The following is a 25,767-nucleotide window of genomic DNA, read 5'->3' as shown; positions in this document are numbered from 1 at the left end:
TCAGAGAATCGATAATCTCTCGTCTCAAGATAGGCCATGGTGATATTCGAAGAGAGGCCATGGCTTAAGGGAACTTGCGTGACGTGTAATTCTCTTTGAATGGTTGGCTCCTCAACAATGGATCCTGGGAGACTTTTCTATCTCCAAGTTGCAGAGCATCGTTCATGAATTGGTTGACATCAAATTGCTCGGCACATTCATGCTGCTGGAGCTCCTGAATAGCATGAACAAGCCAAGAAACACAGTTCTGGACAGGGTCGGTGTTGTCTTGGGGAATAGGAATGCGGCGCAGCATTTGGTCGACATCGCCGGAGCCGATATTTTTAGGAAGCTTGCCAATCATCACTTGGCCAAGAATAGCACGACTCTGGCGCATATCGGCTTCACCTCTATAGAAGTATCCCCAGCCGCCAGAACCAGGTAGGTTGGAATAGGCATCCTGGTACTTGACATCGTACGTGGATCCCTCCCCTTCGCTACTCTTCGGCATAACGAGGATGGCCCAATGATAGGCGGCGTGTTGATATTCTTGTCTCAAGGCAGGTTCATTGGATATGCCTTGTCGAAAGTAAAGAGCAACATAGACTCGATCTTTGTTGCTCATGTTAGAGATCACAAATTCGAAGCAGTCTTTGTGTGCAATGTGCAATCCTGTAAGATATTTCACATGGGAGGGTGGCTTATTTCGAGACCTTTAAGTAGTATCTTCATGACTTACCCAGCCTTCCTGTGCCACAGTCTTGCGACAGGTGGGATCGCAGGCTGAGATATTTTGACACGTTGGTCAGCTTGATGACAGTCATATCGTTGATTTTGGGGGCCACATCGTGTTAAGTCCATCCTTAGTTGCCAGGTTTAGCGCCGGCCACTGTTGGCCACCTAGCCAACACGCGCTATACCAAGGAGATTTTCTCGCCAGGCTCACAATACAAGTTGATTGTTCGCCCCATTTCATGCCTGACGGCTAGGGGCCATTCTTGTTGCAATTGTGGGGCGCCGTATGCCAAGCACTACCATATTGAAGGGCGGTAGATGTGTCCCCTTTGTGGCACCGAAAAATTGTGGGGTTAGTGATGTTAAGTATGGAAAGCTTATAAGGTTTTGTCTTTCAGAGGCGCATATCTGTGAAATTTTTCCTATTTGGGCTAAAGAATATCAGTAGGAGTTCACCACTTGCATAAATCTTAGCCAGATATACTTCAACGTTTCATTCTATTCAAGCCTCGTTGAAGCTAACTTGTAACTTTCGGCCGATCCCTTATTCTGAGCATTACGGAGCTCTCGAGCCCGGATGGATATGCTCACGGTTACATGATAGACAGAGTTCGTTAACACGGAGGGAAGGTTTGCCAACCTTCACCTGTCTCCCACCTCTACAATGCCATCACAGAGGCACTCTCCATGGCTTCGGCTGCGCATATGGGCGGGTAAAAAGATATACAAACCTTACGTTTCACCCCAAGTCCTGCGAATTGGGTTTGGCCAAGTGCTCAAGCGGAGATGCCACCCAGCTGAAGTCCAAACCATGGAGTATATCCATCAGCACACAAGCATTCCAGTACCGAGAGTGATTAGGATCTATAGACAAGAAGGCACAGAGCGTGAAGATATTATCATGCAGCACGTCAGTGGCGAACCCTTGGCCGTAGCTTGGCCGAAGATGTCTGAAGCCTCGAAACAGGCTGTCGTAAGAGAACTTGCAGGATACGTTGAGCAGATGCGCCAGCTAGTCCCACCCAAGCCCGGTTTTGTGGGCTCAGTATCCATGGGCAGCGGCTATGATCATCGTTTTGGAGGAGACCGATTCGGACCTTTCGAGAGCATGGAAGATTTCCACGCGTATATTCTCCGACACAATTCCTTGGATGCTTGGAAGGAGGAGACCGATGTGGTTCACGTGCACAGCAATCCCAGCGTTTATGCCACTAGATTCACGCATGGAGACCTCGTGCCAAGCAACATAATAGTGAAGGACGGAAAAATCGCCGCCATCATCGATTGGGAAACAGCGGGATGGTTTCCGGAATACTGGGAATACACCAAGATTCGTTATCAGTGGCGCCCATACCGAGAAGGATACTACGAGGCGATGGATCGCGTATTGGTAACATATCCGGTGGAACTCAGGGCCGAACAAGCCATCTGGAAACGATATGACTGGTACGCTTATGAGCTGCCTCAGGAAAGAGCGAAATGATGGATTCTGCCGCCTCTGCCTCTCTCGCAGCGTCCTCTTTCCTCCGGTGGAGCAACACAAGAGTCTAGCCGTTATTAGTCGGCGTCTACTGCTGTAATGAAAACCGGAATATACCACCTTTCTCAGCCTCAACGTGGTCCATCACGACCTTCTCAGCAACCCTTGAGATCTCGGCAGGCTCTAACCGGAGCAGATTTGCGTCAAGTAGCTCCAATAAGAGCACAGCTCCTAGGCGGTCAACAAAATCGCACAATTCAGGAACCCTCACTCTTGCTTCTTGGACTGTTAAAGGTCATGACGTTGCGATCCACTATCTTCCATATAACAAGCAAGCCTTGCTACGCTGGCGCGGCTCTCCTTCTCGCTCCTCCAGCCCTGGGCCGCAAATGGCGGCCCTTGCTCCCCAATACCCCCAGCCTGCATTGCCCGGCTGGCTGATACGACAAGAGCGGAAATTCTTCTGGCTCACCAATCATCTAGCTTTTAGCCAGCGATATGCCAAGCGGGACTGTTTGTTTGGTGGGTTGGTTATGGCTTGGGTATCGCGGCGATGTCAACGATCTGGGCTTTGCCGCTGCTGCTTGCTCTTCATTGACACTTGAATAGGACAGGAAAGGGCCTTGTTCTACCTTGTGAGGCCTCACTGTGGTTTGTCATTGTGCTTGTCTCGATTTGCATGATTACGAGACGATTTACCGGTGGAATACCGCTGATGCCGAAGGGGGTGAGGATGATGGACAGGCGAAATAGAAACTGGGTAGCTAAGGGAGAGCCCCATCGTTCTGCGCTTGAGCTACAGCAAAATTATGGTGATGGATCATTGTTTCGATAAAATGTATATATATGTGCTACTATGTATGGGCAGGGTGTTGACAAGACGTAACTAAGCTACGTGCAGAGAACATGAAGCACATGACGGATCAGTTCACCATCAATCTCGGCATTGAACTAAGCCGCTGCAGCGTCTGAACACTCGCTAGAGCTCCTCGCCGTGATCCTTGACGCTACGTTGGCTTGGGTGAGCGTATCCTCTTTCACGCTAAGCCGTCCGTATTCGACAGCTCCTCATTCCTTGTCCCGCTATCAATTTTATGTTTCGTGGTGCCAACCCATATAGTATGGCCGTGGCTGCGATTTTCCTTACCTTGTATGAAATACGGCAGAGTTCCTGTCCTCGCAAAACTCCTTTCCGCCACACTCAATCCAGCATCTTCCCCACTCTTACAAATGTACAAAACAAATCACTGCAGGCAGCCAGAAGCAACAGAACCGTGAACATAACCATCCAATCATTCAGAGGCCCAAAAAGCGCTGGGATGGAAACAACATGCTTCTGCTACCCTGAAAAGAAAATATGGGAAACCAGATCGAGAGATGTGATACAGCGAAGTTAATGGCCCTGTAGATCATATGGAGGCCGCCAGAACCACTAATTGCCGACGTTCATAGTCTGCTCAAACTTCATCTGTATGTCATGCTGCGGAGCGGAGGAGGGGTGAGGAGTAAAGGTGGCCTGAAGCGTGCTCGAGATGCCTTCGAGAGGGATGTTTTGGCGCTGCGAATGCCGGTCATCCAGGATAAAAAGTTGAAGGCAGAAGAGAGTTTCACAATCGAGCAGGCCCGGGAAATGACTCAATTATTCTTCGACGAAGTCATTGGCCATCAAGGTCTCGACCGTGATGTCAGTCTGATCAACGTCAACAACAGCCACGAGAGGAGGGAGCTTGACGTGGGTGCTGGTGCTCGGGCGGAACGTCTATCCGTCAATCTGTCCATCCCTCAGACAGTTCGTCGCTTCTTTGGTGCCTTCGACAATGCCGAGGCCAAGAGGGTGAGTACGTCGACCAACCTTCACCAGCTGATGACCATGAGAACCAACCTGACACTGAATCAGAAATGGGAGAACTTCAATGCCGAAGCCGAGGGGGGCAATCTTATGATTCGCAGACTTCTCACGGAGCAAGGATTCACCACCCGGCAAGGGGTGACCTGGAGCTCCTGCGTCTTTCAGTGAGGAGGGCTCCAGCCGCTCGGATTTGGTGCATCTTTGGTTACGGGATCCACCTGAGAATCGGAAGTAGACGATATCAATGACGCTTGTGTGGACTCCTCATTTGCCTGCAAGGAGGACACCACGGCCGTTTCTGGAAGCGTTGCAAGCGACTTCGGTGTCAGCGGAAGACAACTTTCCGAGCGCTTGAAGAGCTCCAAGACGTCTTTTTTGAAGGACTCGGCATTCGGACCTAGTCCCCATGTGTGTATGGCGTTGCTCCATGTTACATACTCCTTCAGGTCACGGACAGTTTTCAAATTGCCCATAGCCAGAATCTGAACGGAAAATCCGACCTCGTCGCAGCGTCCTTCCCAGATTTCGAAGCCACCATCGAGCAGGACGATGGAATAGTGCCGTAGATCTGCTATGCCCAATTCCAGGTCTTGTCTCATTGCCCGTCGCTGATAGAGCCAAATAACGGAGGCGCAAACATTCTGGTTGATGGCGTGGCTTTTCTTGCCACCTTTCTCCCCGCACTTGTACTCGATGGTCAGATATGGGGATGATCCTTCGTCCTCTGCGAGCCAGTGATTAAAAGGAGCAGACTGCAATCTCTTGCGCAACAGGGCGTCAAATTGGTTTATCGAGACTGCATAGGTAACATCTGGTTCAACATCCCAATCGAAGAAGTACAGGTTGCTCTGAATTGTGGGCCCGGGTTTATGAGGCCTCCAGCGATCTTTTCGCAGTGATAAGGTCTGGACTGGTCCTTGCGGGCTAGGCACATCTTCATCAACAAGGAGTTTCTTGGTATATGTGACGCTAAGGGTATGTTCATTGTCTCCCCTCCTCTCGTACTCCATAAATTGTTGTGCTATCCTCCTCAACTCAGCCTTGTCAAAGTTCAGGAATGCACCCATAGAAGCGATCTCGGATGGCTCGCCAAACACTGCGACAGGCGTAAAGTCCTCTTCGGGAACAATATATATCTTCTCAATGTTGCAAGGTTGTAGTATGTTCTCTTGGAAGCCGGCATCCTTTGGACCAACGTATATCCGTCCGTCTTCGCGTTTGCGCTTGCTACTGGAGGCCCTCGAGACCTCGGACTGCGTGGTAACGCTAGACTTTCGAGGAGCCATGGATTTTTCAGAAGGCTCCGGATCCTCCTGCGACGCACTGGCGGCCTGGCAGTACCAGCAAGGATGATGGCAGACGGAACAAAGATGAATTGGTTCTGGGTCGGCAGCAGGAAGATGATCAAGGACGGATGTAGTAGTTGCCCGTTTTGGAACGCGTTCTGAGGAGGAGAATGAAGCTTTGCGTTTGATTCCTGCCATAGCTGGCGACGTTGATCCATTTTCTAGATCGTGCGAAGAGTCCATTTTGGCTGCGCCTTGCCTGTTCCATTAGTGCAAGGGACGTGGCTGTGAATGCTGAAACGCAGGACCTCACGTGTGAAGCAGATTCTTCGGCATCGAATCATCCGAAGAGCGCGTGTTGCCGGAGATTGAGCATCATGAATTCATAGGCATCGGTCGCTCTGAGTTGAAACGTTAGCGGAGTCTGATTGAACAAAATAAACGCAGTGCCAGGAACGCCTTGTGCCAAGACTTTTCATGACCGCAGAACTTAAGTACTCCGTATGACTAAGTAGTTAGTACTACTACTACTAATCAACGAGATAGGTCCAATTAGCTAGAAAACCTGGTCTTTCCACTGCGGAACAATATTGCTTCGGATCGCAACAGGCAGACTGTATCCAGCAGCCTAACAATGACCCCATTCCTTGGCTGACATCCGGTATGGCCTACTTGGCGGCTACTTTCGCGTCCAATGTTCATGCTTCTCTCCATGCCCATAAGTCATCCATTCATCTCGCCTCTGATCGCTCTTCTCAACCACCTTCCTTTCCTCAGCTCCCTCGCCCATAAACCTCCAGCCCGCGTGTTGCCAGGTGCCTTGAAATATCAATCCCGGATGCCACACCGTCAATAACCCTACCGCAATCACGATCATACCACCCTCCAAACCCATAAAAGTAACCTGCTGATTCGCCAACTTACCTCTAAACCCTTCTCTCAACTCCGCACACCGAAATACAGACCTCACGAAGACCGCCAGTGGTGCCAGACCCAAACGCTGATAAGAACAACCTGAACCGCCTAGTACGCCTAAGGGCCACAAAATTAGTCTCCGTACTCAGATCCCTTTCTCCTGCTTTGCGGATCCTCCAAGCAAACTCCCAGGAGAATATCCCAAGCAGCCCTAGGCTAAAGACCTGCCAGCTGACGCCGGCAACCATAATATCGATTCCCATCTTGCGCATCTTGTCCTCATCCTTCTCCTCGTCAACATTATCGGCAAAGGAGGCGATAGCTCCACCAGCGGCTTGGAGAAGTAGAGCAATAATGTCGCACGTGACGAAAAGGAAAGCATAGGTGCGTGGCTTGAAGCGAGAGAGGGTGCAGGAATAGATGGGGATAATGCGGGAGATGGCCAGGTAGATGGACGCGGAGAGGAAGGCTGGGGCGATGTTTAGGGTCATGAGATACCTGTCGCCTCGTCAGAAACTGGGGGACATAAATGAGGTCGATGAATTTTGGACGGGAGAGAATGTGAATAAAAGAAAAAACCTCACGTGCATGAGAATGGGACCCTTTTGGAAGGGATTATAGTGCATTTGGATCCGTGCATTATAGTCAACAATCTCAAGGACAATTCCGCCGAACATGCCGAGGAGGAACCCCCAATTGCGGTGATGGATGCCAAGGAAGAGTTGGCCGGTAAGAAAGGCGCCAAAGAGACTGGCATACAGCGCATTTCCGACGAATGACGGCACATATTGTATATTGGCAAGCGACAGGGGGCAAGTGGAGAGGGTGCAGAATTCGCCTGGATTGGCAAGGACAGAGGGGGACAAATTTTCGTATGAGGTTGAGCTGGCCATATTACAACGTATGCGAGGCAAGAACAATGATAAGAGTGAGATGGGATTGAATGGTTGTTGCGATGCTTGCTAAGCGCAAGGAAGACAGAACAATAGGAGTATAATTCGGGAATGCAAGAGAACAAAGAGGGTTTGCCGCGCAAGATGCCCAAGAGAACTTGTGGGAACATACTGAGATAAGCATTTACAGAGAGAGGCAAAGGAAAACATCAGCTGTATAGATTTATTGGACATCCATGATAACTTGCTTTGATGGATAAATTCGCATGGCCTCTTTTCTCTCCATAGAAGGGTTTGCCATCAACCGCACTATAAGGACTCTCCCCTGAAGGATATTGAAAAAATAGAGCATTCGGTAGAAACTTGCTAGGGTAATCTTCTTCAAAGTCACGGCAGGTTTGAGAGAGCCAAGAATAGTTGCTTCACGAGGAGTGGAAAATGATTTGTCAACTTCTGTAGCAATAGAAGGTCGAGTCCGGTGTCTCAAGCTGCTGTCTGGTTGTAGTGCGAGCTGGACACTCAAGGCTTTGAGAGACTCATTTCTCGTCGTCACATTCTCGTATTTCACCCGGTATTGAAGCAAGAAATGACAAGCTGCATGGTATGAAGAGCTGAAAAGAGACGAGAGACCGACTTGAAAGTTGAGTCAGATGCCAAGAAATCCAAATCATAGCCAAGGCTTGTCCCACTGCCCGCCTAAGGGCTCAACACACATCAGCGGTGTTCCACTTCACAAAACACAAAACACAATGCTTTATACTTTATTATTTGACACTTATTTTCAACTTCTGGGCCCATGGTGTAGTTGGTTAGCACTGTCCAAGTTGTCACAATAGCAGGTCATAGCCGGAATCGTACCCGGATCTGTGTGGCTCGTAGGTACCAACAGTGTTAACAGTGGCAATTTGCTCATTAACACATCGGAAACAAAAAATCCTCCTTGGAGGGTTTCTCCTGGACTCCTCGACCCATCACCACAAAAATAATGTGGCTGGTGGTTTGGGAGTTCCAAGGTTTTTGATTTTTTGATTTTTTGGGATTTGGTTTGTCTTCTGGCTTGCGGTCACGTAGCTATAATAACCATGTTGTTGGACTTGATAAACTACTAGAATGCTGACGAGCAGGTGAATATGACGCGAAGCTGGACTCATGTAACGGCAAAGGCGATTCCCCGCCAACATCCTCCCTAACGCCACAGGATTGTCGCCATCCCCCTGCCAGCGGACTCGTGAATCCTCCCAGCTTGGTGTCCTAGTCGTCCATTCTATCATGATTGCTCATTCATCTTGGACCTTGACCAACCAACATCCATGTCAACATCTACAACTTGAAGATAAGATTAACGCAGCATTCAGCAAGCACGAGGCGACCAAGGAGGTGCACTCTACAGGGTTACGGCGATAGGTAGGTGGAGATCACAGGTGGAGATCACGTTTGCATTGGGGGAAGCAGCACGGCAAGCACGACAGAGTGAGCAATGGCTGCAGGAGCCACGATTCCGCGCGGCATGCACACTGAGAGAACAGTATTATCTACTCAAAGGTGGATCGCGTCAACCGATTAGCATGGGGACATTTATTCCGAGGTCTTACCAGATCGAGGTCGCAGAGTTAACATTTCTCAGCAAGAGCAAAGCAACTGGAAGTGTTCTATCCTTCCACCGTTGGCAGACATTTCCAACCCCCAGAATGAGGTTCGTTTGTGGATGCAAGAAACGTAGGCCAGGATCTTGAAAAAGGGGATAGAAATTGGTCCAGCTATAAAGCAGTTGATTCAACAACTCGACACCAGTCGCGCAAAATCGATTCGCCCAGGCTTGACAGACATAGCTCTCTTCGCTAAGCCGTCTTGTCGAAAATTGTTCTTAGCTGAGGCATGCGGTCTTCATATGGAAAGACAACCTGTTGACTATGGTCTACGAAGGGGTTAATTGAAGCACGCCGACGCCGTTTGACGAGTAGGCTCCGAGCAGTTGGTAGCAATCGGTCCAAGCGCTCAAACAACGCTCCAGAACGACCATGCCATCCCGAAATGCGACAACCCCCCGGCCCTGTCTGTACAATTTGGACTGATGCACTGGCGGCGTTCTCAACCAGTAGGGAAATAGCTAGGATCACAATGAAAATGCCGGAGCATTCCACAGTTGGGTGGCAACAGATCCGCAATCCCTCAACTTTGCTGGCTTATTATTGTGGCGGACGAACCCCAGAATACTATGTCCATAAAAAAAAAAAGCCGTACCCACGCCTTCCGGTTGTAAAAATGTCTAGTCAAAAACTAGTGGACCAAAGAACATATCCCATTACGTCCCCCTTACCCTCACAGCAGGCCAGACAAAGCCTAAAGATGCCCAAGGATTGCTCATCGCCTGAAGTAGTTTCACATGCTCCGCTAGGAGCGCGCCTCGTTTGCTCACATGAGAAACCTGCTACTCCGTGGAAGACTCCAGCAAGTCCCATGCTCCGACATCCGGCTCACAGATAGTGCCTAACTCAGGCAACACTCCGTCCTTGAAATACGCCTGCACTGCTCTCGTGGTACATAACGATGGGTGAGCGGTCAGTCCGTGCTAGCAGTTGTCAGTCTAACTCACCCAAAAGCAAACAGAAAACTTACTCCGTAACCATTGTGCGTCAGCACAACGCTATCCTCGAATCCGGCACTGGCGTTGAAAGCAGAGACGAGCGGTGTGGCCACATCAAACACACCGTTAACGAACAGGATAGGAAACTTCGTCCTCGCCGAGAAATTTCCTGTGTACCGCTCTTTCGCCTCCATCTTCCACGCTGCGCAGGTCCATGTATGTTCATATCCCACGTCAGAGAAGCTCTCGCTGACCGTGGCTTGGTACTCCACCTGATCGAGAATCTCCTCTGGGGAAGATGCACGCCAAAGTGCATCGCTGCAGCGGATACCATTGATGCTATCGACTCCTAGATTGTACGGCTCCCGGGTGGGATCTGGGGTTGGCAGCGGCAGGTCGGTCAAGCTTCCGTTCAAGAAGCCAGTTATGGTCTCCGCAAGCCTGGGCCACAGCCTGGGCCAGTAAAGCCGGCTGTAAATGTACTGCTTCACCGAAAGGTATGCCAACCACCCTTCTTCATGGCCACTGGTCGCATTTTGGAGAAGGGGCTCTAGCCCAGCGTTGAGCACCTCGAATAGATCCGCCGCCGTTGTTAGGCCAGTGTACTGAGCTAATGCGCACCTGTCCTTCGCCTTGGCACACTCGTCGAGGAAAGCCAACAAGGTTTTGTCCGCATCCACAAGGTAATTTCCCCAGTGCCCGACAGCATAGTCATGTGGGTTTATGTTGGCGTCAAGGAGCATTCGTTCGACACGTTCAGGGAACATGGCTGCAAAGGTAGACCCGAGCTGAGTGCCGTAGGATAGGCCCCAATATCGCAGGAGACCGTCTTCGCCAAGCGCATCAATAATTTCTACCATATCTCGAGCAACGAAAGCGGTTCCGAGGAGTTCTCCTGTTGCATTCATGGTTGAGTAGCAAGCCTCTGCATAAGATACGGCACCATCCCATCCGCCGTTGAGAAAGCGTTCCGTCAAATTGGTGCGCACCAAACTGTCGGCGTCGCGACGCTGGACTGCTGCTGTTTCGGCGAGCCCACAGTCAAATGGGATCGTCTTGCCGGTACCCCTGGTGTAGTCAGCATATTTAGGATCTGGACTATGCGAAATAGCAATACCGAGGATCCCAGGATACAACGTTATATTGCCCGCCCAGAACCCTTGAGAATGGTTAGTATCAGTGCAAAAGCAAGACATTAACAGACTCACTCAATCAGCTCTTCACTCTGTACTGCCAGGTTCTCGACTCCCGTTCCTCCAGGGCCGCCTGGGTTCCACAAAACGCTGCCGAGGACCGGCTCCTGGGTAGCGTTCACCCTGATCAGAGCTAGGTCGAGTGTCCCAGACTCAGGGTCTGTATAGTCGAGCGGTACTGGAAGCGATGCGCAGTCGAAAGGTAGTGAGATGGGCACTCCCAGGGCTTCAACAACTTGGCCCTCAACATCAGGACATGGATGCCAGTTGATGGTACGATTTTGTGAGACCTTGCCCTCGCCATGTGGCAGCGCTTCGGTTGTGAATAGAAAAGAGAGTGCTAATAGCGCGACAGGGAGCTCCATCGTCTAGAGATCCGGTTAAATAAAGACTGGGGAGTCAGTGGTCAGAATGTCTTGAGAGTCTGAGTGGAAGGTCATCAAGCAAGATGTTCTGCGAAGCTTTTATACCAACGCTGGAGGCTTTCCATAGGATACGACGGTGACATGGATGTTGGCTCGCCATGGCTGGGCAAGTCTTGGGAAAGGCCCATTCTTGTCCTGATCGACGGAGAGCTGCGGTATGACATGACCGTAGGGTAAAAATAAAGGTACACACTGCCACAGATGCGAAGATTCATTGGGCAGGGACATGAAATGTGCGGTCAACCTCGCAGTCGAGAGATATTCGGCTGTGGAAAGACGCCTAACCAGATTTGGTCCTATCTGCCGCTGATGAGGATCGTCGGGAGGCAGTGGAATCGCCACGCGCTCCAACGAAGATCGAGGCTCAAGCTACAAAGCTGGGAGTCTTTTGGATGCTAAAGGAGCTAACATTGAGATGGAGTGGATCCTATTACTACTACGTTACTACGTAGTAAATATAGTGTATCGAACAGGAGCCTGGCAGCGGCACATATCACCAACTACGGAATAAGCTGTTGCTAACAGTCCGGTCATCACATTCTCTCGTATCAGACCCGCCCGGTTCCCCAGACGGGCTTAGTGGGTATAGCCACACACGCCATGCTCGGAATGGGCTAGTCGCTGACTAAGCAGGGATCGTGCTAGCACACATGGACTTAGTCATCGCCCAAGCCAATAGCACGGGCTGAGAACTGAGGCAACCGCCCGGCTGGCATTTCGATACGAGTGTTCTAGGCGTAGTAGCCTCGGTGAGATAATATCTGAGCTCCGGGTCTCTCGTATGCTACTAACCATTGCGGCGAGACGGAAATCCGAGGGCTCTTTATTCACACACAGCCTCCAAATGGATTCATTCGGCTATTCATATTTGTAGCTGGTGGTGCTGATGCTCTGCCCCATTATTGGAACCCAACGATAACGTACGTAGTAGGTGGACCAGCAAAGTACTAATATTTGGTACCCGTAATACAATGAAATTGTGTTGCATTACTTATGCCGCCGAGAAGTCTCCGCTAGCGAGGTTTTCAAACCAATGAGAGCCAAATCAGACTTCATAAATCTTTGGGTAAAGGCTTCAGCCACGGGACGATCGCCACAGCCTAGTTACGGGTCTCTCAACGACGAATCAACTTCTGCAACACTGTGGCTGATTATCTACACAGGGCGGCACCGACTAACACGGGTACTACTCCGTACTACGTATTGCTTTGCTGCCCACCTTTGTGATATCAATTCAGTCCATGCTTGGGCTGACATGGTAATTTCGCGGAAGAGCTTGCCAGTTTACCCACCCTGTGTGATCGTAAAGAAGTGCCCCTTCATACTCGCGCCGCACTGAGTATCACAGAGCCAACAATCCATGGAATTGGCCAAGTGATCATGTATTACCCCTATTGCGTATGAAATCTGCGCAAAAAAATGCCAGGCGTTCCATCCGAGTGGGAATGTGGAGCATATCGTGAGCCAGCCAGCCGCATGCTGTATACACACATAACGGTAGTTGACCCAAAAGGTCATCCACACACTGGAGATATAGCCGCAGATGTGACGTATGTGACGTGCACGCCAGTGCTCTTGAGTGCAGATACATTGCCTCACCCGCTGTGCCAGTACTGGTTCCAACCATCCACCCCAGCTCATGAGTGAGACAATTACTGCTCTTGTTGATGAATGAAGCTTCTCACCGTGTAAACTTCACATCATTCGCAATTGAATGTAATGGTGTACCAATTCGCTCTTGCACATCCTCTACTCGCATCAATTCGCCGCACAGCATGTACTCTCCCCGCCTGATTGCATCCACTATAATCTCTCGAAAGAGTGTGATTTCAAATGCACCGTCCGCGAAAGTAAAGCGTCTTGTTGTCGTTTGACTATGACACACTTCCCGCATTGCCTGTGTTCATTGCTTGCTGCACGCTAGCAAACTGAGCATTTTGCTCTTGGGAATGCCCTTGAGACGATCCACCACATACTCAAACCGGGTGGATATGGGTTGATTCGGGACCACTGCTGTACCTGTCACGCCATTGGTGCCGCTGCCGCTTGATGAGATTGTGAATGCGGTGTTCAAGATGGATGAGTATTTGCCTTCCAGAAAGGTGTGTCGGGAGGCGAGTTCCCCCAGGTATGACGGAATGGTGATGTAGATGGTGAAAGAGCAAGGGAAGGGGGTTAAGTACTATTTCAACAGGCCGAGTTTGGATCTATATGCTTATTTAGCGCATTTTTGAGTTGTGAAGATGGAGAAGGAGCACTTGGCTGAATCCATGGGAATCAGTGTTGTGAATATGCCGCGGAAGGGGTCTTTTAGAAGACGGCCTGGGGAGAGAGGTTGTGGTTGCTTTTTAGACCTTCGATTAGCAGAGGAGGAAATGAGAGAGTACAGAGATTTTGTTCCGAGTAGAAGGATCTTGCGAACCAGGGAGGCATGCAAATGACTCAAAAAGTGTAGCAGAGCTTGCTGCTTAGGAGCATCGACCTGGGAATCATAGACATATCAAATCCGGCGAGGACGAGGTTCTTTTATGTTGATGCAATCAATGAGAAGGCTAATAGAGTTATACTGTTCTTGGAAAATATTTGTAGAGAAACGAAAAGCCAGTCAAATAAAATATAGAATGGAAAAAATGAAATCTGAGTAGGAGGAGCATACTGCATTCGATGCCAATACTTGTTCTGCATGCAGAACCACGTCAACTGCCCACGCTGCTCTAGTCTTGATATAGTGAGAATACGGAGTTGCAGCATGTCGTTAGGCACATCTGCTTCCGACCAAGCTCATGGTAACTAGAAAGGTGTTGGTATGAATGCATAAGGTGAGTAAAAGATGAGGATGGCAACCCTTTTCCAACACGGTCATCATGGAAAATGACTCACAGTGCCGATAGAATTGGATATGCATTGCAGTGCAGTAAGTTATGCGGCCAAGGGAAGGGTGACCAAACATGGTAGTAAGTAGTGCCACCACAGCAAAGCCAACTCCTGGAAATTGTCTCAGATTGGTGGATATGTTGGCTGTCATTCCGTCTAGCTATTTGCAAGATATGATAGCCACTCGCAACTAGATAAGTTAACATGTATGAAGCAATGTCATCGACGTGGTTAGGGCTTTCTGTCGGCGTCTGCAGTATCTGATCGGATGGGAAGAATGTTTCATATATGCAGATATAGAGACCTCGAGCGGCCACGGCATCGAAATGGTCAAGCGCAGCGCATGTGTTCGCTGTCTTCATCGGTCTTCACGTGGCTGTCGTGTTTGGCGTATACACCAGGTATCATATTTTGCAACTGTGGCCGCAAAGTACCGAGTTGTCACTGCCAATCAACTGGCATTTCTCACGTTCTGCGACTCGTCTGCTGTGAGTCCGATATCCAGAGAGCTGAATATTTGAGAATGATATGCATTGCGGCGGCCGGCTGACGTCCTCAGGGCCTCATATGGGAATCTGTGTCAGCAGTTTCGGAACGGCTGCATACGACTGAGACTGCCACCCGGATCGCACCACATAAGCCATCGCCGAAACCGGAATATCCAGGGAAGGTACCACTAGCATTGCCGTAGTTCTTTTCGTTGTATTTGCTAGACTTCCATTGACGATAACTGCCATTTATGTCGTTTTCTGGTTGTCTCGTGCCAGAACGCGTACAAGCAGGTCGGATGACAATGGGTATGATTCCAACGCCCCTATAAAAAAGATTTAAGCAGACCAGGGACGGAAGACTGGAAGCAGGAACTAAGAGACGTTCGGAACAGTCTGTGGATATGAATCTGACCAAACAGGAACAAAACAGTGAAAAGAGCTCTATCATATCTGAACATACGTTGCCAGCGACGCCCGTGATGCAAGAAGAATCGCTATAGAATGTGGCGCACGGGCTCACGGCATCTAAGAAGTCCTTGCAAGGATTGATGACCACTGAACGCGTCCGAGCTCGAGGACACCTGGATGGCTGAAATATAATGAATCAAAAAAAAGGGGCTCATGCGCCAGTGGGGAGCTATTTTATATGAATCCTCGTACTACCCAGCCCTGCTCTTGAAATAGGAAGATGAAGATTCTGCGCTGGGGAAACACAATAGAGACTGAACATGGTTGCATGCTAAAAGAACATTGAAGGGTGGCTTGGCGCTTGTCAAGACGCTCTAGGAACATTTGCGACTTCACCATGAGATTGGTCAGGACCGTTAACCGGATGAGATGAATTGAAGGTTATGATAAGGCCCATGCTCTGATGCTGATATGCACAACAAGAATATATAAGATACAAACCGTTCCCGGCTCAAGCCGTCGACGATGATCACAGTCTCATGAAGCTCAGTCAATCTTGCGCCGCCAGTGCACAATCTCTTCCGCCTTGTTGCGAGAAGTTTATCATCTCTGTCTCCTCGGACTACCGAAATCAATGCTCTTGGCTTCTTTCCCTGGGGGTGGTGGTAACGGTCCACTCGGTGGCCCGCCTGCAGGAGGGGCAGTTCGTCTCGGCATAGTGGCAGATTGTAGCCCATTACGCGGGCTAAAACCAGAGCCTGCTGAAAGGGCGCTTGCGCTATGCATCCGAGGCGGAAAAAACGGTCTAGTTGTTGGTTCGACAGCAGAAGCAGGCTCAGGAATGTTGTCTCGGTTGCCGAAACCAAGTCTGTTGCTGCGTGCTGAATAAGGATTGAGCATACTCTTGTCTTGCGTCTCGAGACTCAAGTGTTCTAGGCTAAGTGGAGGGGTGGGTGATCGGGGTGACATGCTTGTTGTGAAGGAATTTGGCGGCGGTGATTGCGTTGCGATAACCGGAATTTCACCTGACTGAGATGTAGGAGTCGAAGTTGTCCTGGTAGACTGCGTATCACCACTTGAACCAGAATTGGGACCAGTCGAAGGTGCATTGTGGTTGTTTGAGTTAGCGTAGGAAACGTTGTTGCTTGCAGGATGATGTTCCGGAGCATGGCCGACAAAAGAGTCCCGCGAGCCATCACGATTGAGTGCTCTGGGAGCTGGCGGTTCCAAGTAGGACTTCCGGTTATTTCTCTCCATCATGGAGACGGCCCATTCCTCGATGTCAACTGGCGTACGCTTCGCAGCCTGAAGGAAGAGGTCTTTGTCCTATGGAAAACGTTACTTCACTTCACAAGCGTAGAGGAAAGATGGACTGAGGACTCACGTATAACTGTCGGGGGGTGGGTCGTTCTTCTGGATTTTTCAACAGACACTTGGCAACAAATTCATGCAAGATAATTGGGAAGGCTTCGCTTTGTGGGAGCTTCGGAGCTGGCTCATGGACAATGGTCTGCAACAGGTCGAGAATACCCATCGGACCGGCGCTAGCTCTGTCTCCAGCAGCAGACTCATTGCTATCGAAAGGAAAACGTCCGATGGCCAATTGCATGACCGTCAGTCCAACACTCCAAACGTCCGAAGTGACTGAATATGCTCCACCCTGTATCCGCTCGGGGGCCATATAAGTTGAAGTCCCTACGAAAGTGTTCGCAATAGAGTTGACTGTCTCCGTCGCCACACCAAAGTCACAGAGTTTGATACTGCCCCTAGAATTGACGAGCACATTAGATGGTTTGATGTCTCGGTGCATAATACGGTGTGCTTCCCAAAGATAAACCAGGCCTGCGAGAATGGATTCAGTGATCTTTCCCAGCACATTTACGCGAACAGGGCCAAAGTCTTTCGATATCCTGTCAAGAGAGCTGCCGAAGGTTTAGTAATGATTTCACGTACTGAACATTGCTAAAAGCTTACCCACAGTCCATGTATTCCATACAAAGCACAATATCTCTTGCATCATTCTGAAAAGCACCGTAGAATGTTATGACATATGGTGAGTTGCAATCGTGTCCGACCTGTAATTCTCTCACGATCTGCTTGCGAACATTCTCTTTGGCATCCAATCGAATGATCTGTCCCAGCCAACATCAGCGCGGAATCTGTGTCGGGTTGATCGAAGATCGTACCTTCCTTGCCATGACCACTTTGGTCGATGCATGCGAGACTTTGCTGACGGTTCCTCCATTGCCTGCGCCGAGTTCTTTTTCAAAAATCAAATCTTCGCTTCGTAGGTCAAGCTTAAACTCCAGACCAATCTCCAGAGTGTCTGTCCTGTTGCTCTCTGAATTTCCAATAGCCCCGGGTATTTGTGCATCGCCGTCTGAGGGGTTCGGAGCTCTGGCTGGAGCCTTGTTCAATGTGAGGTTTTTGGCATTCTTGCGCTTGAAAGAGTTTGGTTTGAAGGGGTCCGACATCTTTGCTGTTCACGAAATATGCTCGAATGCAGTACAGGCACACAAAGAGAATTGTCTCGGGTCTGATACAGTCGATTGTACACCCTTAAGACTGCCGAGTAGTTGTAACAGAGTGCGCGGCTATCAGGTGGCAGTGGCGGCTAGGGAAGTGGAGGTATCAGGAGGAAGCGGGGGCCATGGGAATATATCAATGATCTCAAACCATGCTCGTACCGATATACCGTTGGCTCTTGGGGAGGTTCGAACGTTTAGGGAGGATAGAAGCGCAGGTCGATTGGTACCTGACGCGGAAGATATGCAGTCTTGACTTGTCAATAGTATGCAGCTTGTCACCTTGAAAGATCAATAGTTGAATTGAGTCAGCATTAAATTCTTCAGCCCGTGCCTGACTTGTGCCGCCGATTGGAAGAAAGGATAGATTATCACAACAGGAGGTGGACGACTGGTGGAATAATGCTTGTGAAGAGAGATGCTATTAGATGAATAGGCATCCACACCGTCTGGGATGCAATCAATTGCCCCTCGCCATTGGCAGCTTGGGAAGCAGCCCACTTTTGATTGACACTCCCGCACCTGATTCCATTCTTGACCCTGGACGTCGCCCCGAACTCTAAATTTCTCCAGGAGCCTAGGCAGTCAAAGTTATCTCCTTGGCATGCAGCCTGCGCTTCAATCTACTATGGAATCCAAGCCGCGAATGTAAGCATACAATCATCTTCCCCACACAACCTCAGGATACCAGGGAGCTCATTCGAGAGCTCACAGCTGGCGGGAAGCTCGCCAAATCAGTGGTTCAGCTGTAGCAACGAGATCTAGCAGCCATGAGCGCAAGAGATCTGCTTGACGATGCAGCGATTCTGGACGATGAAGACGACGAATCTTTTGATGAGGCCACTGGTGAGGTGAGGCTGAAGGCAAATGGCACAAAAGATCAGTTCGATGATTCTTCCGAAGAGGAGGAGGATGATGACGAGGAAGAAGCAGCTAGGGTCAGTACATGGTGCTAGAGTGAAGGCCAACCCCCTTGTTGACGTTCTCCGTCGCTCTCTAGGTCGCAGAAGGCTTCATTGTCCAAGATGAAGAAGAGGATGAAGAAGCACGAGTCGAACGGCGCCGAAAGCATGGTGAACGCAAAAAACGTAAAAGAGAGCAGCGGGAACGTGAAGATGAAGGCCTCGACGAAGAAGACCTAGATTTGATAGGTCTGGGCAGAGATGTGGAGGATCAAACCGAGTCTAAATTCAAACGCCTAAAACGAGGTCCTCGGGAGGCAATGGATCGCCACGACCAGAATGACGTTAGCAGAATCTTCGATCGGGATGACGAGGAAGAAGGAGTTGGTGACTACAGACGGCCGGGTCGATCAGACCGAAGAGGCGCACAAGATGAATTTGAAGACTTCATCGAGGAGGACGTCTTTTCTGACGATGAGCAACAACGCATGCAAGAGGACAAAGATGTTGCTCGGCCTACCAGGGGTCCTGTCAGCTTTGCCAACGCCGACACAACTGGTCTCGATGAGGCAGCTCTGGAAGATCTTCAGCTCGCATTTGGGGACGGCACAGATTACGACTTCGCTCTTGATGCGGAAATGGCAGCTGAAGAACAAGAGAATGAAGAGGATAAGCGCCTCGACTTAAAAGACGTGTTCGAACCATCTCAACTGGCGGAGAGAATGCTGACCGAGGAAGACAACGAAATCAGGCATACAGATGAGCCTGAACGCTTTCAACTTGCACGAAAGCCATATAGGCACGTCATTCTCACCGATGAGCAATTCAGGGAAGAAGCCACCTGGATCTCAGATCTACTGCTTCCAAAAAGAGGGAACCTTTGGAAGAGGCCCGAACTCCACGAGCCATTCCGACGCTCTGTTGGAAAAGTGTTGGAGTTTATGGTTTCCGAAGACTACGAAGTACCGTTCATTTTCCACAATCGAAAGGACTATCTGATTCATGCCAATAAAATTCCTTTAGGGAAGGATGCCAACGGGGAAATGCAGTATGAGATCGAAGCTGCCAAACTCTTGAATCAGACTGATTTATGGGAGATTATGGACCTTGATCTGAAATTCCGAGGACTGATTGACAAGCGCAATTCTCTGCAGAGAACCTACGATAGTCTATTATCGAACTCGGTTCCTCCAGACAGCATCTTTGAAGCCATGCTTCCTACTGCCAAAACGATGGAAGAGTTGCAGGACGTTCAAGATTACCTATATTTTCAGTACACTTCACAGCTCAAGGATCTTGCAACCTTGAACGGCGGAGACGAAAGTCTAGTACCCCGGAAGGCCACAACCTCCAACACTATGTTTGAAAGAATTCGAAATGGCAACATCTACCCTTTGGTGCGGGCGTTTGGCATCTCAGCCGACGCATTCGCACAAAACGCCTCGAACCAAGGAGTCCGAAAGTATACAGAAGATCCGAGTGATCGCCCTGACGACTTGGCTGACAAAACCCTGGATGAAGACTTCCCTACTGGCTCTCAAGCTCTCAAAGCAGCCAAGTCCATGTTCACCGAGGAGTTATATACTAGCCCTCGACTGAGAAGAGTCATGCGGCAGAAATTCTATCAAGTCGGAGTCATCGACTGTTTCCGGACAGAGAAGGGTCTTCGCAAGATTGATGAGCAACATCCTTACTATGAGTTCAAATACCTCCGCAACCAAGAATTTGCCTCCATTGCACGGCAGCCTGACCAATATCTAAAAATGTTGAAAGCAGAAGAAGATGGGCTCATGGAAGTCAAGGTCAGACTCCAGAACGTGGAAGCTATAAAGAAGCAGCTCTTCAAGCAGATCGAATCGGACAATTTTAGTGAGGTAGCTGATGCTTGGAACCGAGAACGAAGAGAGGTTCTTGGGAATGCAATCGGTAAGCTCATGGTCCTGATGGGCCGCTTGGTGAAGGAAAATTTGAAGACTGAATGCGAAAACATTATTGCCAAAGAGTGTCGGGACGAGTTCTCCAGAAGAGTGGATCAGGCCCCTTACACTCCGAAAGGTGAGAAAAAGGGAACAGTACCTCGTGTCCTAGCTCTTTCGAATGGAACAGGTGTCCCGGGTCGAGATGCTATCTGTTGGGTCTGGGTTGCCGAGGATGGTCGAGTTGTCGAGAACGGCAAATGGAGCGATTTAGCACCAGGAGACAAGGAACGAGACTTGCCAGATGGGAAGGATGTTGAAGCTTTTGTCGAAGTTGTCAGGAGGAGGGCCCCAGACGTTATTGGGATATCCGGGTTCTCCCCTGAGACAAGAAAGTTATACAACAATTTGAACACCATTGTGCGCGAGAAGAACCTTCGGTCAGCACCTTTCGATGACGAGGACGAGCGCGAGACCAGCGAACTTCTGGAAGTAGTCATTGTCAATGATGAAGTTGCTAGACTCTACCAGACTAGCGAACGAGCGAAAGTGGATCACCCCAGCTTCGCTCCCTTGACGAATTATTGCGTCGCTCTTGCCAAATACCTCCAGGATCCGCTTCTGGAATATGTTGCACTAGGCAGAGACCTGGTGTCCATTTCGTTCTGCCCAGCGCAGTACCTGCTTCCGCAAGAACGAGTTATGCACCAATTGGAGACTGTCCTGGTTGACATGGTCAACATGGTGGGTGTGAACCTCAACGATGCTGTTCAAGACATGGCAATCGCCAATCTCTTGCCATATGTGTCCGGGTTGGGCCATCGTAAAGCTGCCTACATGTTGAAGATCATAAATTTGTGTGGTGGTGAGGTTGCTTCTAGGGCTGATCTGCTTGGGTTCGTTTGGGAGCATGCCGCCGTGGGCGTGAAATGCTGGAACAACGGTGCCAGCACGTTTTATGTCGAATATGATCCAGCCGAGAAAGACATGGAATACCTTGACAACACTCGAATACACCCCGAAGATTATGACATTGCGCGTAAGATGGCCGCCGATGCCCTTGAGCTGGATGAAGAAGACGTTAAGGTGGAAACCGATGAGAACGGACCCGGAGCAATCGTCCGGAAACTGGTCAAGGAAAATGCGCAAGCCATCAACGACTTGATCCTAGAAGAATACGCTGAGCAGCTGGAAAGAAATCTGAACCAAAGAAAACGGGCCACTTTAGAAAATATTCGCTCAGAGCTCCTCGACCCTTATGAGGAGCTCCGTAATCCTTTCATCACGCAGTTGGCATCAGACGACGTCTTCACCATGTTTACCGGAGAAACCCGAGAGTCACTCGACAAAGGCATGATCGTCCCAATGGCCATCAAACGCATCACGGATGATCACATCGACGCCAAACTCGACTGCGGCATTGACGCATTTGTAGGCGAGAGTGACCTCACTGACCGCTATGACGTCTCCGTCAAATCCCTTTACGCCCTGCACCAGACCGTACAAGCCAAGATCCTCTCCATCGACCGCAAGCACTTCACCGCCACCGTCTCCTTACGAGAAGACCAGACCAAACGCCCCTACCGCAAATTCCATGACCGGCAATACGACGAATGGGACGACCGTCAAGAAGCCGCCGACAAGAAACTCCTCGAAGAAAAGACCAACATCGGTGGCCGCGCTACCCGTGTCATCAAACACCCCCTTTTCCGCGCCTTTAACTCTGCCCAAGCAGAAGAATACCTCGGCTCCCAGAATCGTGGAGACGTCATCATCCGTCCTTCGTCCAAAGGGTTGGATCATCTGGCTGTAACGTGGAAGGTCTCCGATGGTATCTTCCAACACATCGATGTCCTGGAAATGGACAAAGAGAATGAATTTGCCCTGGGGAAAACACTTAAGATTGGTGGGAAATACACGTATTCCGATCTGGATGAGTTGATAGTCCTACACGTCAAAGCCATGGCTAAAAAGGTCGAGGAGATGATGTTGCACGAAAAGTTTCAGGGGGGTAGTAAGGCTGATACTGGTAAGCCTCTCTCCGCCCTCTCCTTCCCATCTTTCTCACCCTTCTTCGCCATCTCAACTAACATGAGTTGTTCTCGGCAACAGAGCGATGGTTGACTACCTACACGGAAGCGAACCCAAAACGCAGCGTCTACGTCTTCTGCATCAACCCCAAATATCCCGGCTACTTCTATCTCTGCTTCAAGGCCGGCCAGCACGCCAAACTCATGAATTGGCCTGTCAAGGTTATCCCGAACGGCTTCGAGTTGCACCGTACCCCCTACCCGAGCATGCTGGATCTGTGTAATGGCTTCAAGCTGCTGTTTGCGAATATGCAGAATGGGGTGAGGAGGTGATATTTTGCAATCAGTGGGTGAGGGAGGGATAGAGGGTTTGGTGTGCGGCTGAGGTACGGGGCGGCTGAGTTGGGCAGGCCAAAGAAAAAAATTTTACTTTCTCAGGGAGTAAGGGTGCTGCAGCGGTGAGCATTGCATGTGCGGCCGGAGTTCAGCGAACCCCTTGGTAATTCCAATCGACGCGCTCGATTCTGATTGGTTTGGGAGGAGCAGCGTCTATTCGTGGCTTGTATACCTACCTACCTATCTACCTACCTGTTGTGATAGTCGTTGCTGCAGCGGCAGCTGCTTTCGCTATCTCCTCTTCTAGTTCTTCTGAGCCAGATATAACTACTCTATGTCTGCTCTAACAAGCTACTCATACAGCAGAGAAAAAGTAAGACTGTTCTGCTCCACGTATCTTTGGATCTCCCGTTCATTCCCTTGGCTCCTATTGAGAAGGAGGGGTCCTTGGAATCGTGTCCGTAGTAAGTTAGTTCTCGGCTTTGTCCTTTGAGTACCTTGTGCGTGCCATGGTCTGGTCTGGTCTGGTCATGGCTGAGGGAGAGGAAGAGGAGATAGCGTGTGTTGGGTGTGCATCTGTTCAGCGAGTATCTGGATACAACGCGATGATAGCCGTAGACGTGGCATCACATCCTCGCGGCGGCGGCGGCGGCGTCGTCGTCGTCGCCGTCATCGTCAACATCAAGAAGTCAGACCAGCCGTTCATGGTGTTGGTTGTTGTACATGTATGGCAATCGAGTCTTCGGACTTGAATATTTTTTTCCCTCAGTCCAAAAGAAGATCGTTAGGGTTTTCTCGCCTCCGCTGTTAATCCGTTCATCCACCTCCCACCACAGCCTGCACGATCCTCTTCTTCAGTTCGCTCTTCCGGTCTACCCCAGCCGCAGCAGCCGCAGCAACAGCATCCTCATCTTCCTCATCAACCATCATCTCCATCTCCGCCTCAACCGCCGCGCTGTAAGCTTTGATGACGGTGTCTTCATCGATCTTGAGTGCCGCATCTGCAAGCAGGGTGATACAGGTACACAACCTGGCGATTTCCTTTCTGGTTCTGTAGTCGATCTCATCATTCTGGCTCGAGTAGATCTCATTCGAGACCAGCTCGTCCAAATTCGAGATGGACATGCCAACCCTGCCACCTGCCCCACCCATCTTCGCCTTCCCTGCTTTTTCCTTCTCCAGCGCATCCGCCTCCGGATCCACATGACGACTGACCCAGCAATACCCATTAACCCCCAACGCGACATCCACCTCCCCACTCCCGCTCCCGCTCCCGCTCCGTCCCCGGACGACGCCGCCCCCCCTCCCCTCGCCCATCGCCCGGACAAAAACCCCATTCCTCAACTTGCCGTACCTCAAACTCCGCGTGTGCAGCGTCGCGACGCCGTCACTATTGCCCACCCCTTGCACCTCGGCAACCAGCAGATCGCCCTCCTGGAAGTAGGTGCGCATCTGCAGCTCATCCGCGGTGGTGCGGCGGCGCAACACCCCGCCGGGCAGGTTGATGGACGAGAGCGGGAGCTGGGCCAGCAGGGGCGCGGAGATGTCGACGCGCCAGCGCGCTCGGTCGACGCTGACGATGCGGCCGAGCACGAGATCGCCGATCGAGGGGTGGTAGCGCGAGCGGAGCGGCGTGATGGAGAGCAGTTTGTTGGTGGTGTGCAGCGGGCCCGGCAGGGTGGCGGTGATGGTGGCGCTTGCGTGCGAGGTGGAAGGGACAGAGGGGCTGAAGGTGCCGTGGCCGCGCATCCATTGCGGTTCGCTGGTGATGGTTTCGCCTGGCACGAGGATGCGGTTGCGATGCTGGGACGAGGAGAGCTTGGGCCGCTTGCTGGGTCGGCTGCTGGTGGAGGGCGCGTCGGGCATGGAGGTGTCGCTTGAGGAATCGTTTGGAGAGGGGGATGGCGATGCGGGAGACCCGGAGCCGAAGTCGTCGTCTGAGTCCGAGGGAGGAAGAATAGTTATCCCCATTGCTTTAGGATGTTATCGAGTGCGCAAATGTTCGTGTAGCTCATGTAGATGTATCCATTGTATCAATCAATGCCGAGGATGGATAGCGCCTGAGCAAAGGCGGCGATGTTGACTAACCACATGGAGGCCCCACCAGAAAAACTCTTATGGGATAATACTACTTATAAGGTAAATATGAACTTAGGAACAAGCTTCTTGAGGAAGACTGGTCGTTACATCGTACTTTTATCAGATGAGTGCCATTATAAATCTACTTTACTTGCTCTACAGAAGCGTACCGTGTGCGAACCATCTACATAGTATATGTATTGTGCGTCCCAAAAGTGTTGCAAAATTGCAACACTTTTGGGACGCACAATAATTGATCTGCACGCTATATTTTTCGAAGTTCTCTATACTACCCTCTCTCGGGTGGCCTTCGACAAATGCAGTGAAGTGTGCGGTTACTGTGTTGCCAATTACCACAACAAGGTTAAATCTTTCAGGTTCAACAGTATTGAATCACTGTTCATCCAAGCCGTCAATACTACTCTTGCTCCTAACGTGAACTGTAGGGAGCAAATTTGAATGTGAGCATAAAAAAAGGGGAAAGTCTGGGGTCATTTGATGCTGCTTTTGTCTTCTATTCCACCTTCCGCTTCGTCATTCAGCAGCCCCTAAATCTACTCTACACAGACAGGATATGACTGCAACCGCGCTCACTGCGGAAAGGATATTGCCTACCAAGCCACTCAACATCAATCATAAGAATCCGTGAGGTTCTATTGCCCTGTTGGCTGCCAAACAAGAATTCTCTTCATTCATGTTGCAGACACCATCGCCAGGCAAATGTGTATCACACTGAAGTTCCATGACAAGCTCTTGACGCCAGTTTGGTTTGAATCATTTACAAGGTTTTGCCTGGTCATACACTAGGGACGGCTCACCTGTTCCGCATGTGTGACGGGGCGAGTGATTACAGCTTGAAACACTACG

At 50.3% G+C, this 25,767-nt stretch overlaps 8 protein-coding genes across 8 annotated transcripts; 2 read left to right on the top strand and 6 right to left on the bottom strand.

Annotated features, from left to right (window-relative positions):
- Positions 1-64: 64 nt before the first annotated feature.
- Positions 65-604, bottom strand: EPUS_03135 (uncharacterized protein; the record flags this gene model as incomplete). Its single annotated transcript, XM_007802884.1, has 1 exon — positions 65-604. The coding sequence occupies one exon, from the start codon at positions 602-604 to the stop codon at positions 65-67; it is 540 nt and encodes a 179-aa protein (XP_007801075.1).
- A 774-nt stretch (positions 605-1,378) lies between these two features.
- EPUS_03134 (uncharacterized protein) lies at positions 1,379-4,080 on the top strand (the record flags this gene model as incomplete). Its single annotated transcript, XM_007802883.1, has 3 exons — positions 1,379-2,160; positions 3,647-4,032; positions 4,070-4,080. The coding sequence occupies 3 exons, from the start codon at positions 1,379-1,381 to the stop codon at positions 4,078-4,080; spliced, it is 1,179 nt and encodes a 392-aa protein (XP_007801074.1).
- A 124-nt stretch (positions 4,081-4,204) lies between these two features.
- EPUS_03133 (uncharacterized protein) lies at positions 4,205-5,572 on the bottom strand (the record flags this gene model as incomplete). The annotated part of the gene is made up of 1 exon (XM_007802882.1): positions 4,205-5,572. One exon carries the CDS (start codon positions 5,570-5,572, stop codon positions 4,205-4,207), a length of 1,368 nt encoding a protein of 455 aa, XP_007801073.1.
- A 436-nt stretch (positions 5,573-6,008) lies between these two features.
- EPUS_03132 (uncharacterized protein) lies at positions 6,009-7,137 on the bottom strand (the record flags this gene model as incomplete). The annotated part of the gene is made up of 3 exons (XM_007802881.1): positions 6,009-6,361; positions 6,390-6,742; positions 6,824-7,137. The coding sequence occupies 3 exons, from the start codon at positions 7,135-7,137 to the stop codon at positions 6,009-6,011; spliced, it is 1,020 nt and encodes a 339-aa protein (XP_007801072.1).
- A 2,428-nt stretch (positions 7,138-9,565) lies between these two features.
- Positions 9,566-11,279, bottom strand: EPUS_03131 (uncharacterized protein; the record flags this gene model as incomplete). Its single annotated transcript, XM_007802880.1, has 4 exons — positions 9,566-9,706; positions 9,754-10,789; positions 10,839-10,880; positions 10,930-11,279. 4 exons carry the CDS (start codon positions 11,277-11,279, stop codon positions 9,566-9,568), a joined length of 1,569 nt encoding a protein of 522 aa, XP_007801071.1.
- A 4,436-nt stretch (positions 11,280-15,715) lies between these two features.
- Positions 15,716-17,586, bottom strand: EPUS_03130 (uncharacterized protein; the record flags this gene model as incomplete). The annotated part of the gene is made up of 4 exons (XM_007802879.1): positions 15,716-16,438; positions 16,497-17,034; positions 17,087-17,244; positions 17,299-17,586. 4 exons carry the CDS (start codon positions 17,584-17,586, stop codon positions 15,716-15,718), a joined length of 1,707 nt encoding a protein of 568 aa, XP_007801070.1.
- An 821-nt stretch (positions 17,587-18,407) lies between these two features.
- On the top strand, positions 18,408-22,818 carry EPUS_03129 (Transcription elongation factor spt6; the record flags this gene model as incomplete). The annotated part of the gene is made up of 3 exons (XM_007802878.1): positions 18,408-18,575; positions 18,638-22,484; positions 22,568-22,818. The coding sequence occupies 3 exons, from the start codon at positions 18,408-18,410 to the stop codon at positions 22,816-22,818; spliced, it is 4,266 nt and encodes a 1,421-aa protein (XP_007801069.1).
- Positions 22,819-23,637: 819 nt separating this feature from the next.
- Positions 23,638-24,792, bottom strand: EPUS_03128 (uncharacterized protein; the record flags this gene model as incomplete). Its single annotated transcript, XM_007802877.1, has 1 exon — positions 23,638-24,792. The coding sequence occupies one exon, from the start codon at positions 24,790-24,792 to the stop codon at positions 23,638-23,640; it is 1,155 nt and encodes a 384-aa protein (XP_007801068.1).
- Positions 24,793-25,767: the final 975 nt, after the last annotated feature.

Source organism: Endocarpon pusillum, assembly GCF_000464535.1.
Source record: "Endocarpon pusillum Z07020 unplaced genomic scaffold scaffold1818, whole genome shotgun sequence".
NCBI classification, from domain to species: domain Eukaryota; kingdom Fungi; phylum Ascomycota; class Eurotiomycetes; order Verrucariales; family Verrucariaceae; genus Endocarpon; species Endocarpon pusillum.
This window is presented reverse-complemented; position numbering and strand designations above follow the sequence as displayed.